At 51.4% G+C, this 13,017-nt stretch overlaps 2 protein-coding genes across 3 annotated transcripts; one reads left to right on the top strand and one right to left on the bottom strand.

Annotated features, from left to right (window-relative positions):
• Nucleotides 1-407: 407 nt before the first annotated feature.
• On the top strand, nucleotides 408-4,652 carry CDC20 (cell division cycle 20). Its single transcript, XM_009080513.1, has 9 exons — nucleotides 408-554; nucleotides 1,168-1,264; nucleotides 1,953-2,081; nucleotides 2,466-2,662; nucleotides 3,003-3,097; nucleotides 3,454-3,685; nucleotides 3,793-3,918; nucleotides 4,089-4,206; nucleotides 4,390-4,652. The coding sequence occupies exons 1-9, from the start codon at nucleotides 483-485 to the stop codon at nucleotides 4,566-4,568; spliced, it is 1,245 nt and encodes a 414-aa protein (XP_009078761.1). The 5' UTR covers nucleotides 408-482; the 3' UTR covers nucleotides 4,569-4,652.
• A 3,305-nt stretch (nucleotides 4,653-7,957) lies between these two features.
• On the bottom strand, nucleotides 7,958-11,803 carry ELOVL1 (ELOVL fatty acid elongase 1). Of its 2 annotated transcripts, XM_009080511.1 has the most exons (7): nucleotides 11,724-11,803; nucleotides 11,100-11,290; nucleotides 10,858-10,938; nucleotides 10,593-10,649; nucleotides 10,151-10,256; nucleotides 9,849-9,985; nucleotides 7,958-9,428 (listed from the first exon to the last, which is right to left on the bottom strand). In XM_009080511.1, the coding sequence occupies exons 1-7, from the start codon at nucleotides 11,767-11,769 to the stop codon at nucleotides 9,174-9,176; spliced, it is 873 nt and encodes a 290-aa protein (XP_009078759.1). In that variant the 5' UTR covers nucleotides 11,770-11,803; the 3' UTR covers nucleotides 7,958-9,173. The 2 variants fall into 2 exon arrangements, with proteins under 2 accessions (XP_009078759.1, XP_009078760.1); XM_009080512.1 differs by lacking the exon at nucleotides 10,858-10,938 and having other exon boundaries at nucleotides 11,724-11,769.
• Between the last annotated feature and the right edge of the window lie 1,214 nt (nucleotides 11,804-13,017).

Here is a 13,017-nt window from a genome sequence, read left to right as displayed (position 1 = left end):
CCCAGCGTGAAGGCGGCCAAGCTCTGAGCACTGGGGCTGGGTGAACTGCTGACCCCCCAGCTGAGCCTTGACGGCACAGCTGTGTGTTGGGACAAGTTTGGGCAGGACTGTCAGCTGACCCTTTACACGATCTAACTGTTTTTGTATCCTCCCCTTATCTGTGAATGCTGGAATTGTTGCGCTAGACCCAAGGAGTTGTCTCCTGGCAGTCCCTAATTAAGGCTTGGGGGCAGGGGGGAAATAGGAGTTAGTTTTGACTCCCCACGTGATGGCACGAGCTCTCGAGTCCTGCTTGTGTCGAAATTGTCTGGTGGATGTGATGTGGGAGAGTGCTGGGTCTGTTGTCTTGGAAGCTCTAATACAGGCTGTTAAATAGCTCTAAGACAATATTTATGTATGTGAATGCAGGTAAATCTGGAGCCAGAACTCAGCACACACCAACAAGGGCTGGAGGGGATCGCTATATTCCCAACCGCAGTAATATGCAGATGGAGATAGCAAATTTCCTCCTAACCAAAGAGAATGACCCTTCCGAGAAATCCCCTACCAAGAAGGTAAGCATGTTGCTAAGTTACAATTACTTAAACAGCCATTATGAAAGACCTAATCCTTCCTGCCCGTTGACAAAAAAGTAAACTGTGGGTTGTATCAAGTGGGCACAGGAGGCTGACAAGCCCTAGCCATCACTGCTTTCAGCTCTGGGCTTAGAAGGAAGCTATAGAGCCTGCCACTCACTCTAGCTTGTGCTGCTTCTGGTAGCAAAATTCAACTTCAGGCTAACCAGGCTTTAAAATACAACACAAAGCTGTGAGCCTGTGCACAGTGAAACTGCTGGTGGTGGCTGTTCTGGGACAATGTCTACACAGGGAGCTATTCTGGAATGTTTTACACTGTGTTCTGAAATCTGTTTATGAAGCATTTGGTCCCTTGTGGCTGTGATTTTTCCCATTGGCAATGACACTGAACTTGGCACTGTATGAAAATGTGAGCAAGGACAGTGTGCCAGCATCTGAGGAAGAACTACTTTGACCTACCTGTGTAGCTGACTCGTGCAGCACAGTTGTACACCTCCTGGTTCTAGCAGAAAGGGGCTTATGTGTATGTTTTAACTGCAGCACGGGCTTTGTGTCTGAGATGCATCTCACTGAGGCTGGTCTGTCTCTGCAGGAGCAACAGAGAGCCTGGGCAGTGAATCTGAATGGCTTTGATGTAGAAGAGTCAAAGATTCTCCGCCTCACTGAGAATCCACAGAATGCTTCAGAAGGTATTATACAAGATCTATATGAGTAGAATCAGCTGGGGAGATCTGGTCAGGGGAACAGCAACACAGAGACCATGTGTGTGGGCACAGGGGAGACCAACTGGCTTCTATGCACATTGGAGTCTCTATTCTTAGGGTTCCTGAGGTTGAGGGGTGGCATTAGCAGTTGAAATGACTGTCAGCTGCTCATATGAAATGCAGGTGGCAAACCTTCCTGCAGTCTGCAAGAGCTTCAAACTCTGTTGTACACTTTCTAGCTTAACTGTTACTAAACATAATGTGATACAGAAAACCAAGTGTTTGATAAACTTGATCCCATGAATGTCTATTCTTAGGGTTCCTGAGGTTGAGGGGTGGCATTAGCAGTTGAAATGACTGTCAGCTGCTCATATGAAATGCAGGTGGCAAACCTTCCTGCAGTCTGCAAGAGCTTCAAACTCTGTTGTACACTTTCTAGCTTAACTGTTACTAAACATAATGTGATACAGAAAACCAAGTGTTTGATAAACTTGATCCCATGAATGGGGAGAGCTCACCCTTCAGTGCATGTTGCCAGTGATGTTAGCACACTGCACTCTTGTGAGTGTATGTCTTCTCTCAGGAATTCATTTGCACTGGAAGAGATTCCTAGTTAGGTGAGCAGGACTCAGCCGGGAGGAAGCTAACTCAGCCTGTGTTTCTCTGCACACAGGCTATCAGAATAAACTGAAAGTGCTCTACAGTCAGAAAACAACACCTGGATCCAGCAGGAAGAATGGCAGATACATTCCCTCAATGTCAGACCGGATCCTGGACGCACCAGAAATTCGCAATGACTACTGTAAGTAGGCTGCAGTGTTGAGTGCTGGGCATCAAGAGCATTCTGCAGTGGAGTGCAGTTTCTAGGACAGTGTAACTGGGCTGTTTTAATTATTTCTTGCACTCAGGCTAGTGCAGACCACTTTTGGAACATCCCTGTGTAGCTTTACAGGAACAGTGGTCCAGAGTGCTGTGTAGGTGACTTGGATCAGGGCTACCTGACCTCACTAGCTAGGCTTAGTGACACCCAGAAGGCTGCCCCTTACTGTATGTGTGTGCATGCACATGTGTACACACATGCACCCACACACCTGCTGCAGGTGGAAGACCTGGCATCACACTGGTGAAGGGCAGGGCTCTCCACGTAAGAGTGGTGTGTGACCTGCATTTCTCTTCCAAACTGTAGATCTGAATCTCATTGACTGGAGTTCTCAGAACTTCCTGGCAGTGGCTCTGGACAACACTGTCTATCTGTGGAATCACACCTCTGGGGAGATTATCCAGCTGCTGCAGATGGAGCATCCAGATGATTACGTTTCCTCTGTGTCATGGATTAAAGAAGGAAACTACCTTGCTGTTGGCACAAGTAATGCTGAGGTCCAGGTGAGTGCAGGAGTAAAACTAGAGGTGTTGTCTAGGGGTTAACAAAGCTGTGGGGCCTGAGGACAAAGGCTTGGCTAGCACAGGAAGAATGCAATGCACCCAATTTGTTCTGCCTGGTATAGGGTGGAACTGCCCACAGGCAACTGCAGCACATGAGAGAATTTGGTTTGGGGGTTTTCCAATACCTGAAGTTATCTTATGTACTATACATGAGATGCAATTTTTCTGCTTCCATATTGAGATGGCTGAATGCCAGAGCCTATTCCATAAGGTTCCTGTGGTATAGCAACAGGGCTGGGTTTCCTCATCCTCTGGAGAACTTTTTGCTTTCCCTCTCTAGCTGTGGGACATTCAGCAGCAGAAACGTCTCCGAAACATGACCAGCCATTCTGCCCGTGTGGGATCCCTCAGCTGGAACAGCTACATTCTCTCCAGGTAAAGCAGTGGGTGGGTGAAATGAGGCATTCAGCTGTTGCAGATTCCTGTCCTTACATCTCTGAGTGGTGAGGGTTAAGGAAGGCTGAGAGTAGTTTCTGTCCTGGCTTGGAATTCTGACTCAGCCTGTTTGTTCCGTTGGGACTTGTGGGGAAAAGGTCTCTCTTCTCTTGCCCTTTGTGCTGAAGTTGTGAAGAGCTTGTGTGGCTTCTTCACTCACACCAACAGATCAGTGATGCTGCTAACACTGGTTGAAACCCAGTGGCAGGTACGGCAGCCTTGCAACAACTCAAATAATGGATTTGGGCAAAAATACGTATCAGCCTGACCCTGTAACCCTTCTCTTCTCTCTGCAGTGGAGCACGGACTGGCCACATCCACCACCATGATGTCAGAGTGGCTAACCATCACACGGCCACACTCACTGGCCACACACAGGAGGTGTGTGGACTCAAGTGGTCCCTAGATGGGCGCTACCTGGCCAGTGGTGGCAATGACAATCTAGTGAATGTCTGGCCATGTACCCAGGGGGCCAATGGAAACTTTGCTCCTGTACACACCTTCAGTCAGCACCACGGTGCTGTCAAGGTGAGTACAAGGCTGCCATGGGCAGATGTCTGTGTGAGGCAGACATGCAGCACTGGCTCTGTGAAGGCTGCCTCTTGCATGTCTTACAATAAACTCTTCTCTTTCAGGCTCTGGCATGGTGTCCATGGCAAATGAATATTTTAGTCACTGGAGGTGGGACTAGTGACAGACATATCCGCATCTGGAACGTGTGTTCTGGCGCCTGCCTCAGTACTGTTGATGCTGGTTCCCAGGTGAGACATGAACATCAGCTTGGAGACAAACACCTTCTGGCAGCACACCTACACAGAGCTGCTGGCTCCTGAGGCCCCAGAGCATGGGAAGTGAGGGAACCATGCTCAGCTCTGGGCGGTGAGCATCAGCACAAGCAGCTTGTCTTACCTGTGTTACTGTCTCTTCTCAGGTCTGTTCTATCCTGTGGTCAACTAACTACAAGGAGTTCATTTCAGGCCATGGCTTTTCACAGAATCAGCTGATTCTATGGAAATATCCAACGCTGGCCAAAGTGACTGAGCTGCGAGGTAGGTGGGGCCCTTTGCCTGGAGCAGGAGGGGCTGTTAGAGGCAGCTCCAACTGCATCCCTGGAGTCTGAATTCATGCTGCCATGGCACAATGTAGGCACTGCAGAGGGACTGATGGGGGGGCATACAGGAGTGCCTGGAGTGACCAACCCAGCCCTAAACTGCACACCTTCCTCTCCTCAGGTCATACTGCCAGAATCTTGAACATGACTATGAGTCCTGATGGCACAACAGTGGCCTCAGCAGCTGCTGATGAAACGCTGCGGCTCTGGCGCTGTTTTGAGATGGACCCCATAAAGAAGAAGGAGAGAGAGAAGGCAAACAGTGCCAAGCGCAGCATTATTCACCAGAGCATCCGCTGAATGCATGAGGTTGTTGTGAGGGGAGGCGGATTGTTTGGTTTACGTGTTGTACAGTATTTTAAATGCTAATAAATTGCTTTACTTTGACTCTTTATGGAGTCTGATGGAAGAACAAGTCATAGCTCCCAGAAACAACCTTCTCCGCCCTGAAATCTGGGATCTGGGCAAGAGGTGGAGCCCTTGTTCTTTAGGACCAGGTTGCAGGCAGCATCTGCCTAAGCATAGCCCTGAAATCTTTGGGGGAAGCTGTAGTCTGAATGATTTTGTAGCCTTCCATCAAAACTGATTTTTCCCTTGCCCCGTAAGTAGAGTTAGGAAGAAATATCCCTGCTTGCCTCACATTCCACAGCACAGTGAACCACCGCTGAGCTGGCCCATGGCCTAGGGAAGGGCCATCTGCCCAGCTGCTAGCTAGATAGGGAAGGGACGAACAAGGTTCAACTGAACTCCAGTGTCTGTTGTGTTCTGTCTCAAGACCAGGTGGGCCTTACTCTGCAGGCAACTACCAGCAGTGGGCACCTGTTCCAGAAGTCTGGGGACTAGTTTTTGACAGTATGTGGCCTGCACACAGCAGTTTGGCTTGTTCTGCCACATGTAGCCAACAGTGCTTGCTTATGGTGCTAGAGTAGAATAGTTACTTTTCAGTGAGTTCAGCACTGAATTTAGAAGCCGATGGCTACTGGGGAAAAAAGGGGGGCAATATAGCCTGGAACCATACAGCAAGAGCTATAATCACCCCAAAGGCCAGAAAGGGGCTGGCAATGGCATAAAGCCTAATACAAAACAAAAGGTTAGTTTACATTGCCACAACTAGCCTGGATGTCATGCAAAAGACTCACAAAGCCCCACCAACTCTGTGCACAGCCCTTTGTCACATATTCTTCCAGCAACCCTGATCTCTGTCCTCCCCTCCTGCTGAGGGGAAGCCCTGGTGCCAAGCTGAGGCTCAGCTGCCATTTGTTACAGCTTGACTCCCCAGCACTTGGAAAAATGCATTTTTTCCAGGCTGAGTTATGCTGGTGCTTTACTTGAGTCCTTACCTGAGCCAGTGCAGCCATGCTGCTCTGTATGTTGGAGCCACAGTATCTGAGGTTGTAGGGCCGCATCAGACCAAAGAAGCCTGTCCTTCAGCTGCACCAGCACAGCCAGGGGGCTGCTGGGGACACCGCACAGCTGATTAGCACCTTGGTCTGTGCAAAACAGCTCCACAAAGCCTATGCCTTCCATCAGCCTGTGATTAGCCGAGGGTGGATTATTAACTGTTTTCACCTTCCTCCCAGCACAGTACCACACTGTACCTGGCACCAGCTCTGCCTCCTAAATCTAAGCCAGCTGGAGCCTTCAAAGGTGAGCAGTGGCAGCACAACTTGTGCTGTGCCAAGGCCAGCAAGGGTGCACCCCACACCCACTGCTGCTGGGGGGTACAGTCTCAAAAAAACCAGCATACAGCAGCTGAGCCCAGCACCCTTCCCGCAGGACTGCTGGTGCATCCCCACTCGGAAGGAAGAGGCAGGTGTCCATCTTCAGACACAAATCATAGGGCAGCAGCTATATCTAATGGGGAAGCAGGCAGAACCCAGATGCAAGGTTAGGCTCTTCCCCAGAGCTGTGCTGCTGTCATAGGAGCCCTGCCCCACACCTTCACAGTCTGATGCTGGGAGGTAGCACAGACTTGTCCTGTAGCCTCACAGCTGACTGAGCTGTCCCATGGTTCCTGAGCTGGAAGGAGGGCTTTATACGCCTGAAAGCTGCTGCAATTTTTTCACTCCCATGTAAGAGCAGCTCAGCTTTCTCAGACAGAGCCTGTATTGCCTTTTTTCCTTAGCACATACAAACCCCCAGAAGCTGTGCATTACACACCCTTTGAAGGTCCTCTGAGTGTTACTAGATAATAATGGTATTGCAGTGTCTTTGGCCCTACTGCCCTGGAGTGAGGAGGAACAGAGGAAGGATCTGGGCACTGATCCATCAGGCCCAGCAAATACAGCCCTATAAGGTGTGAATTCAGTTCACAGCATGACAGCATATTAATTACCAAGTGCCGTGGCCAGCCCATAGAAGAGCACAGCTAACAGGAACAACTGGAGGAAGGGAGAGCAGAGCACATGTAAGGAACAGCTCATTCTAAAATACCAAGCACAAGTAGTTTAAAGTATTGTTACTATTTTGGGCAAAAGAATAGCCCTGTCTTTACCAAGTGCCAGCTGGAGGGGAGAAAGTCTTGACAGGAAAAGGTCCGTCTCAGCTGGACCATCCCCTACAGCTACTGAAGTGACGACTTCCAAGCACTGAACTAATGTTATACACCACTTCAGCACAGACCAGAATAAGCTCTCATGCAAGTAACTCCTTGCTCACAGAGACACAGCAACAACTGGGAGAACACTACACAGTGCAGTTGCCAGATCCCATTTTATGGCTTCATACATACAAGGGCACTGAGCCCTGTAAAACAGGGCAATGCCCACGTGCAGTTTAGGCATATTGGTCCCACCACTTCAGGTCACTTGAAGAGGCTTCCCTATGTTTTAGGGCACAGCCTTGAGGTGTACAGCAGCCAAGGTAGGGATCCAGGGCTTTGGCAGGACATCTGCTAAAGCCCTCCCACCCCCAAACCAAGCCTACAGGGAAATGCAGCTTCTGGAGACTGCTGCTCTAACATTCCTGCCAGCCACAAGCTGCCCAGCTGCCTACCAACTCCTTTCCAGGCTTGAGTCAGCACACCCAGGCTGGCCTCTCTGCTCAGGAGGACCCCAATCACAGGGTGATGGGGAATGCAGCCCTGCACCCCAACAGCACTGAAAGGACACCAGAATAAGACAATAGTAGAGAACAGATCCCAGCCAGGCAGGTTGCACTTCTGCAGCAAGAGCAAGGCAGCAGCAACATAAACCTCCTTCTGATCCACTTGAGCTATATTCTGCACAGATCCACACTGTGGGGGAATTTACAGAGGGCAGCAGTTTCGGCTTCAACAGATGCAGAAAGTAAACTGCAGTTTTCCCATCACCTCAGTTTCCAGGGTCTCTTATTCCATGCTCTGCCATACCTCAGCTCCCCAGGATTTCTGAAAAGCAGCAGATCCTCCTGGGCAGGTGGCCCAGAACCCAGGCCGCACCCACGCTCCACCCCAGCCATTCTTTGACAGGGTGGAGTCACTTTCACAACAGAAGCCTTGACACATTTCCTGCCCAGAGCACTGCTCTATCGAAACACTTGGAAACAACCTGCCATCTGCTTCATCAGCGCACAGCTATCATCCTCTCCCCCCAACACACAAACCTGCTACACCAGCTGCTTCTTCCAGCCCTGCCTCCAACCACACTGGGTAGGACCAAGCATCTGGAACAGCTTCTGCGCACAGTGAGCCAGGAAAACAAGAGAACAGAGCCATTTCTCCTTCTGTCTGTTTATTTGTGATAGAAGAGCAGCCCAATCTGATAGGGCCTAGCTCCTTCACCTAATCCTCAAGGTCATCAGCATGTTTTGGTTACAGCCAGAGCAGGTGACGGGCACTAGGCGCAGAAGAGCTGTTGCACTGCCCTGCTATAGGGCAGAGCACACCTTCACCCAGGCCCAGTCAGATCCAGAGGCAAGAGGTGCTCACTGTTACACCACAGCAGAGCACCCTACAACCACCCTCTGCTATGCTCATACTAGGCCAGAGCAGGGCTGGTCCCAAGCAGGAAAGCCCAAAGAGCTGATTCTAGGGGCAATTATTGCTCAAGTCTTGAGTTTACAGGAATGGAAGTGGTCCAAGACTAGGCTGAGCTTGGTCTCCCCCACTCTGGAGCACGCCACCAGCTGCCATACAGGATCAGGTTAAGTGTGGCTAAAGCACACACCAAGCACCCAGCCCAGGTACAGAAAAGCAAGGCAACCTGGGCTTATAGTGTGGGGGAAGCCTTTCAGGCTGTCACAGCCCCTGCTATGCAATAGGCACAGGGCATGTGTACTGTACTGGGCAGGCCTGGGCCCTCACACCCCAGATGCACTGCCCCTACATTCTCCACAGCCACACCTGAGCACAGATGTGCCAGGGCAGGACTCCCCAGCTGGGCACACAGGGACCAGAAGGGACATGCAGCATTGTGGCATGGAACAAAAGTGGCACAAGGCATGGTAAAGCAGGAGCACTCACACTTCAGCTGGCAGTGACAAGCAGCCAGGGACAAATCTGTTCATCCACACAGGCTCTTGTGAAACAGGGAAGAGGAGAGGGCACCAAGACAGGAAGCGGTCTCTTCTTTTGGTCCTACTAATAAGGAAATGGCCCTCAGACACAAGGGCCAGATGTAGGCACTTGGGGGAAGTTCCTTTGGAAACACTGGAATGGGACTGCAGCCCCACAGCTGTGTTGCAGGCAGCTGCCCCTCTGCTCAGCAACACAGAGGTACAGCACAAACCCTCCCAGGAGCAGGAGAAGTGGCACATGGCTGCTCAGAGCAGAGGGGCTGGGCATGCAGACAGAGAACAGGAGGGCTGGGCACAGGGGTACAACAGTCTGTAGGCACTTGACTTGGCTAGTGGCACCCAGAAGCAGGGGGACAGGTCCCAGCTGCCTCTGCCCCGGGGCTCTCATTGGCTCTGGGAGCACTTTGCCCTCTAGTTGGCTTTGACCTTGCCGTTGGTGACAGTGCCGTTTTCATGGATGCTGCTACCATTGTGCTGGGCTGCTTGTTGAGCCACCCTGGGCAACCGTTTGCCCTTGGTATAGGACTGGTACCAAAAGTTGGAGAAGAGGATGAAGAAGATGGTCCCATAAATCCAGATGAGGTGGATGAAGATGGGGAACTGATACTGGCAGCTAGGCATGAAGTAATACTGGGAGATGTGGACGGAGACAATCACAAACTGTGCCTGGGAACAAGGCAGAGCAAGAACAAGTTATTCATGGGAGCAGGGTCAGGGATCCCATTACAGACCTCCTTTCCAAAGGAAACCCACAGGCTACTTTCCCACTCTGAAGCAGAGGTCCTTATGGTGAGGCACAGTCAGCAGCAGCTGGAAGAGGCAGGCACAAGGCTCAGGGCAGCATGTGCCTCCCACCCTTCCCAATACAACTGCAGCCTGTGGGCAGCAGGCTGAGCAGCACCCACACCTAACCAGGCTAGCAGGGCTATCAGAGGCCCACAGAGGGCCAGAACTGCTAGAAAGTCAGTGTTATGCTACAGAGGAGACAATTACAGGTGCTGGTCCGCCCCTTTCAAAGGCACAAGGTCTGGCCTGCCCCTCACACCAAAGGCTGCAAGCATGAGCTGTGCTCCACTGCATACTCACCAGCTGGATGGCTGTGATGTGCTTCTTCCACCACAGGTACTTCTGAAAGGCAGGTCCTGCTGCAGAGAGCCCATAGTAGAAGTACATGACAACATGCACCATGGAATTGATCATGGCATGGAATGAGCCCATTCCCCCTGTCAAGACAGATTTTCATTAGTCTAAATCAATATTCCACAGCAATCAGCACTACAAAGAGCTCCTAAGAGCCCAGCAAGACCAAAAACCCCCTTCTCAGCATGCTGGGGTAACCCCACCCCTTTCCCAAAGCTGTGTACCCAGACAGACCTGGACCATCTTACCTGGACCAAACTTTGCTCCCCACCACCAGCTCCATGGCAGAACAGAGTGGTGGAAAAGATGCAGGAATGTGACCTGTTCATTCTTCTTCCGCAGGACAAAAATCACCTGCAATGAAAGCCCAAAAGCATCAAGGACCTGTAGCCCTGGGAGCAGCTAGAGCCACTAATTCACAGTGTCTGATCTCAGTGACATCAGTGATACCATCTTCCCCTGTTCCATGCTCACTGCCATCACACATTAGGTCACCTCACAGCTTCCAGAGCTGTAGCATGCCAAGAGTGGTCTCTGCAATATCTCAGAGTGGCCTAACTTGGCAGTGATGCCAGACAAAAGCACTACTAGGTCAGACTGGACTGGTGCAAAAGCACCTGGCCCAAGTATACTGGGCCTCAACTCCCTGCCCAGCAAGTGGTGACAAGGCCTTCTCGGTAACTCACTCACCGTGTCTGTCAGTTCGATGAACTTGGAGAAAACAAAGAGCCAAGCAACACTGACCATCTGTAACAGAACAAGTTAGCATTAGAGACCCACCACAGCCTGAACATGCCCAGTGACCAAAGGTCCTCATACAGTAACTCTGGTGTGAAACCAAGAGCTAGGGACTGCAAATCCTCTGCCTCAGGAGAGGCAGGCAGCTGTGACCCTGCTGTCCAAACAGAAGCACTAGAGGTCATCCCCACTTATCAGGAGAGGAATGAGAACTCACCCTGAGGGCCTTGGGGTCCTGTGAGAAGTCCACAGGGTCACATCGCCAGGTGTACCCAGTAAGCCACCCTGCCATCAGGAACTGCAACAAGAGCATCATCAGGGTGAGGCCCAACACATCACCCACTGCACTTCAAGTTCTGAGAGGAAGGGCACGGAACAGCCTGAAAAAGGGCTCCCCATCACCCATGCAGCCTTCAAGTGCTGCTTTATAGATATCAGATGAAGCTGATGACAACTCACCTCATAGACTATGTAAAGTGAGAGTCCCACCAGAAAGAAGTTGTATAGCACCATGAACTTCTTCAGGTTTAAAGGCTTCCTGTTGGCCATTAGCCGGGGGCCCAAGGATAGGACAAAGTAGACATATCCCAGAAGGATGCCCATCACAAGGAATGGGGACTGCATCAGTGGATAATCAGCAATGCGGGGGTCTGCAGAGAGAGCCACAGTGCAGAGCAGTTAGCATCCTCACCCCAATCTGCTGCCAGCAATGCTACTGCCAGAGTAGGGGCAAAGACATGGCAATCCTGTTCTCCTAGGACAGAAGTGCAGGTAGGGAAGCAGCCTTGGGAGCAGAGGCTGGTGATGCCAGCCAGACTCAGTAGCCTGAAGCCACATTGCAGGGCAGCCTGGAGATCTGCCCAGGAGAGTTCAAGTGCCCAAAAACAACCTGCACAGGAGCCAAGGCCAAACAGCCTCAAAACAGGCAGCAGCACAAAAACCTGAAATGCATCTGTTAAGGACAGAGGTAAGATGCAGTTTGACCCAGACTGCTTCAGAGACGACACACCACCCCCCCAGTGCCTGTGGCAGTAAGGCATATAATGGCACCTGCCCTACAGCTGGGCAGAGCCAAACACTCACCTGCTTTCTTCATGAAGTCCTGATACATGGTCACAATCCCGTCCATGGTGGCGACAGTATCTCTGTGGAGAGAGCAGGGCAGATCAGGCAGCTGTTTTCCCAGGAGTGCAGCATACACAGCACAGCCCTGCAGATCAGCAAATTTCAAGCACAGCTTCAGTCACATGTTGCTGTTGAGAGCGTTGCTCTCAGTTGATCACACACCAGCATCCACTTTCCAGCTAAGCCACATGCCTCCCACTTCTCCTCACTGACTCTGGCCCTATCTCCCCAGCTCTGCTGAGAACCCAATCATCTGCCGCTAGCAGTCCTTTCGAGGCAGGATCCCATCATTTCAAGCCAGCTAGGAAAGCTTCCAACTGCAGTACCGTATCTACAGCCGCCTTAATCTTGTTTCTGCTGTACAGGCTCAAGCATTATCACCCACAGCGACCATAATGTTGCCATCAGCCTTGGCACCCACACCCACTTAGCACACTGCTCTGCCTGACTCCAGTGCAAGGTCTCCAAAGGAGATGCAGACCTGGCCCACACTCGTCACAAGTCAGTGCTTTTATGATCAGCTTTGGGCTCCTGCCCACTGGTCCCCACCACAGAAGCAGCACAGCATCACTGGTCAAGCCACTGCATGAGGAAGGAAAGCCATAGGTCCAGAAACAAACATCACTTTCCAGTATCAAAGTTCCTGGTTTCACATCCTTGCACAAAACCCTCCTGACAATAAACTACTACTACAACAACCCAGTACCTCAGAGGCTAGGTGCATCCTGTTGGGCAATGGCCCTTCCACTCAACAGATGGAGAACAGTACCCCAGGCAGTGGAGAAAACCACAAGAGAAGGACACAAGGTTGCAAGAAGAACTGGCACTCCCTGCACTTGCTAAGACTATGAGCACACCAGACAGTGATCCAGGCAGATGCTCTCCGGAAAAGCAGGAAGGGCCCAGGCTCTCACTGCTGCAGGCAAGTTTGAAATGCCCTCACCCATTCCCCTGTGCTCCCCAACCTCTTCCCAGCCCACAGGACACCAGAGCAGCAGGAAGGGAGGTAGAGCACTGGCCCAGCCTCACCTGACTCACCCACCTGTGAGGGAGGCATTCCCCATTGCTCCTACCAGACACTCCACCTACCCCTTCCTCCAAGAAGGTGCACAGGAATCACTGCCCATGCACAGGCCTAGGGCAATGGGTCCCCAGCCCAGTCTACCCAGGAGGTATGTTGCTGCCATCACCAGGAAGCACATAGCCTCTTCCAGACTCGCTGCCAGGAGGCTGAAGCCGAAGTAACCTTCTT

The sequence above is a fragment of the Acanthisitta chloris genome, unplaced genomic scaffold, assembly GCF_000695815.1.
Source record: "Acanthisitta chloris isolate BGI_N310 unplaced genomic scaffold, ASM69581v1 scaffold45598, whole genome shotgun sequence".
Taxonomy (NCBI): domain Eukaryota; kingdom Metazoa; phylum Chordata; class Aves; order Passeriformes; family Acanthisittidae; genus Acanthisitta; species Acanthisitta chloris.
Note: the sequence above shows the minus strand (reverse complement) of the source record. Positions and strands in the feature narration are given on the sequence as shown.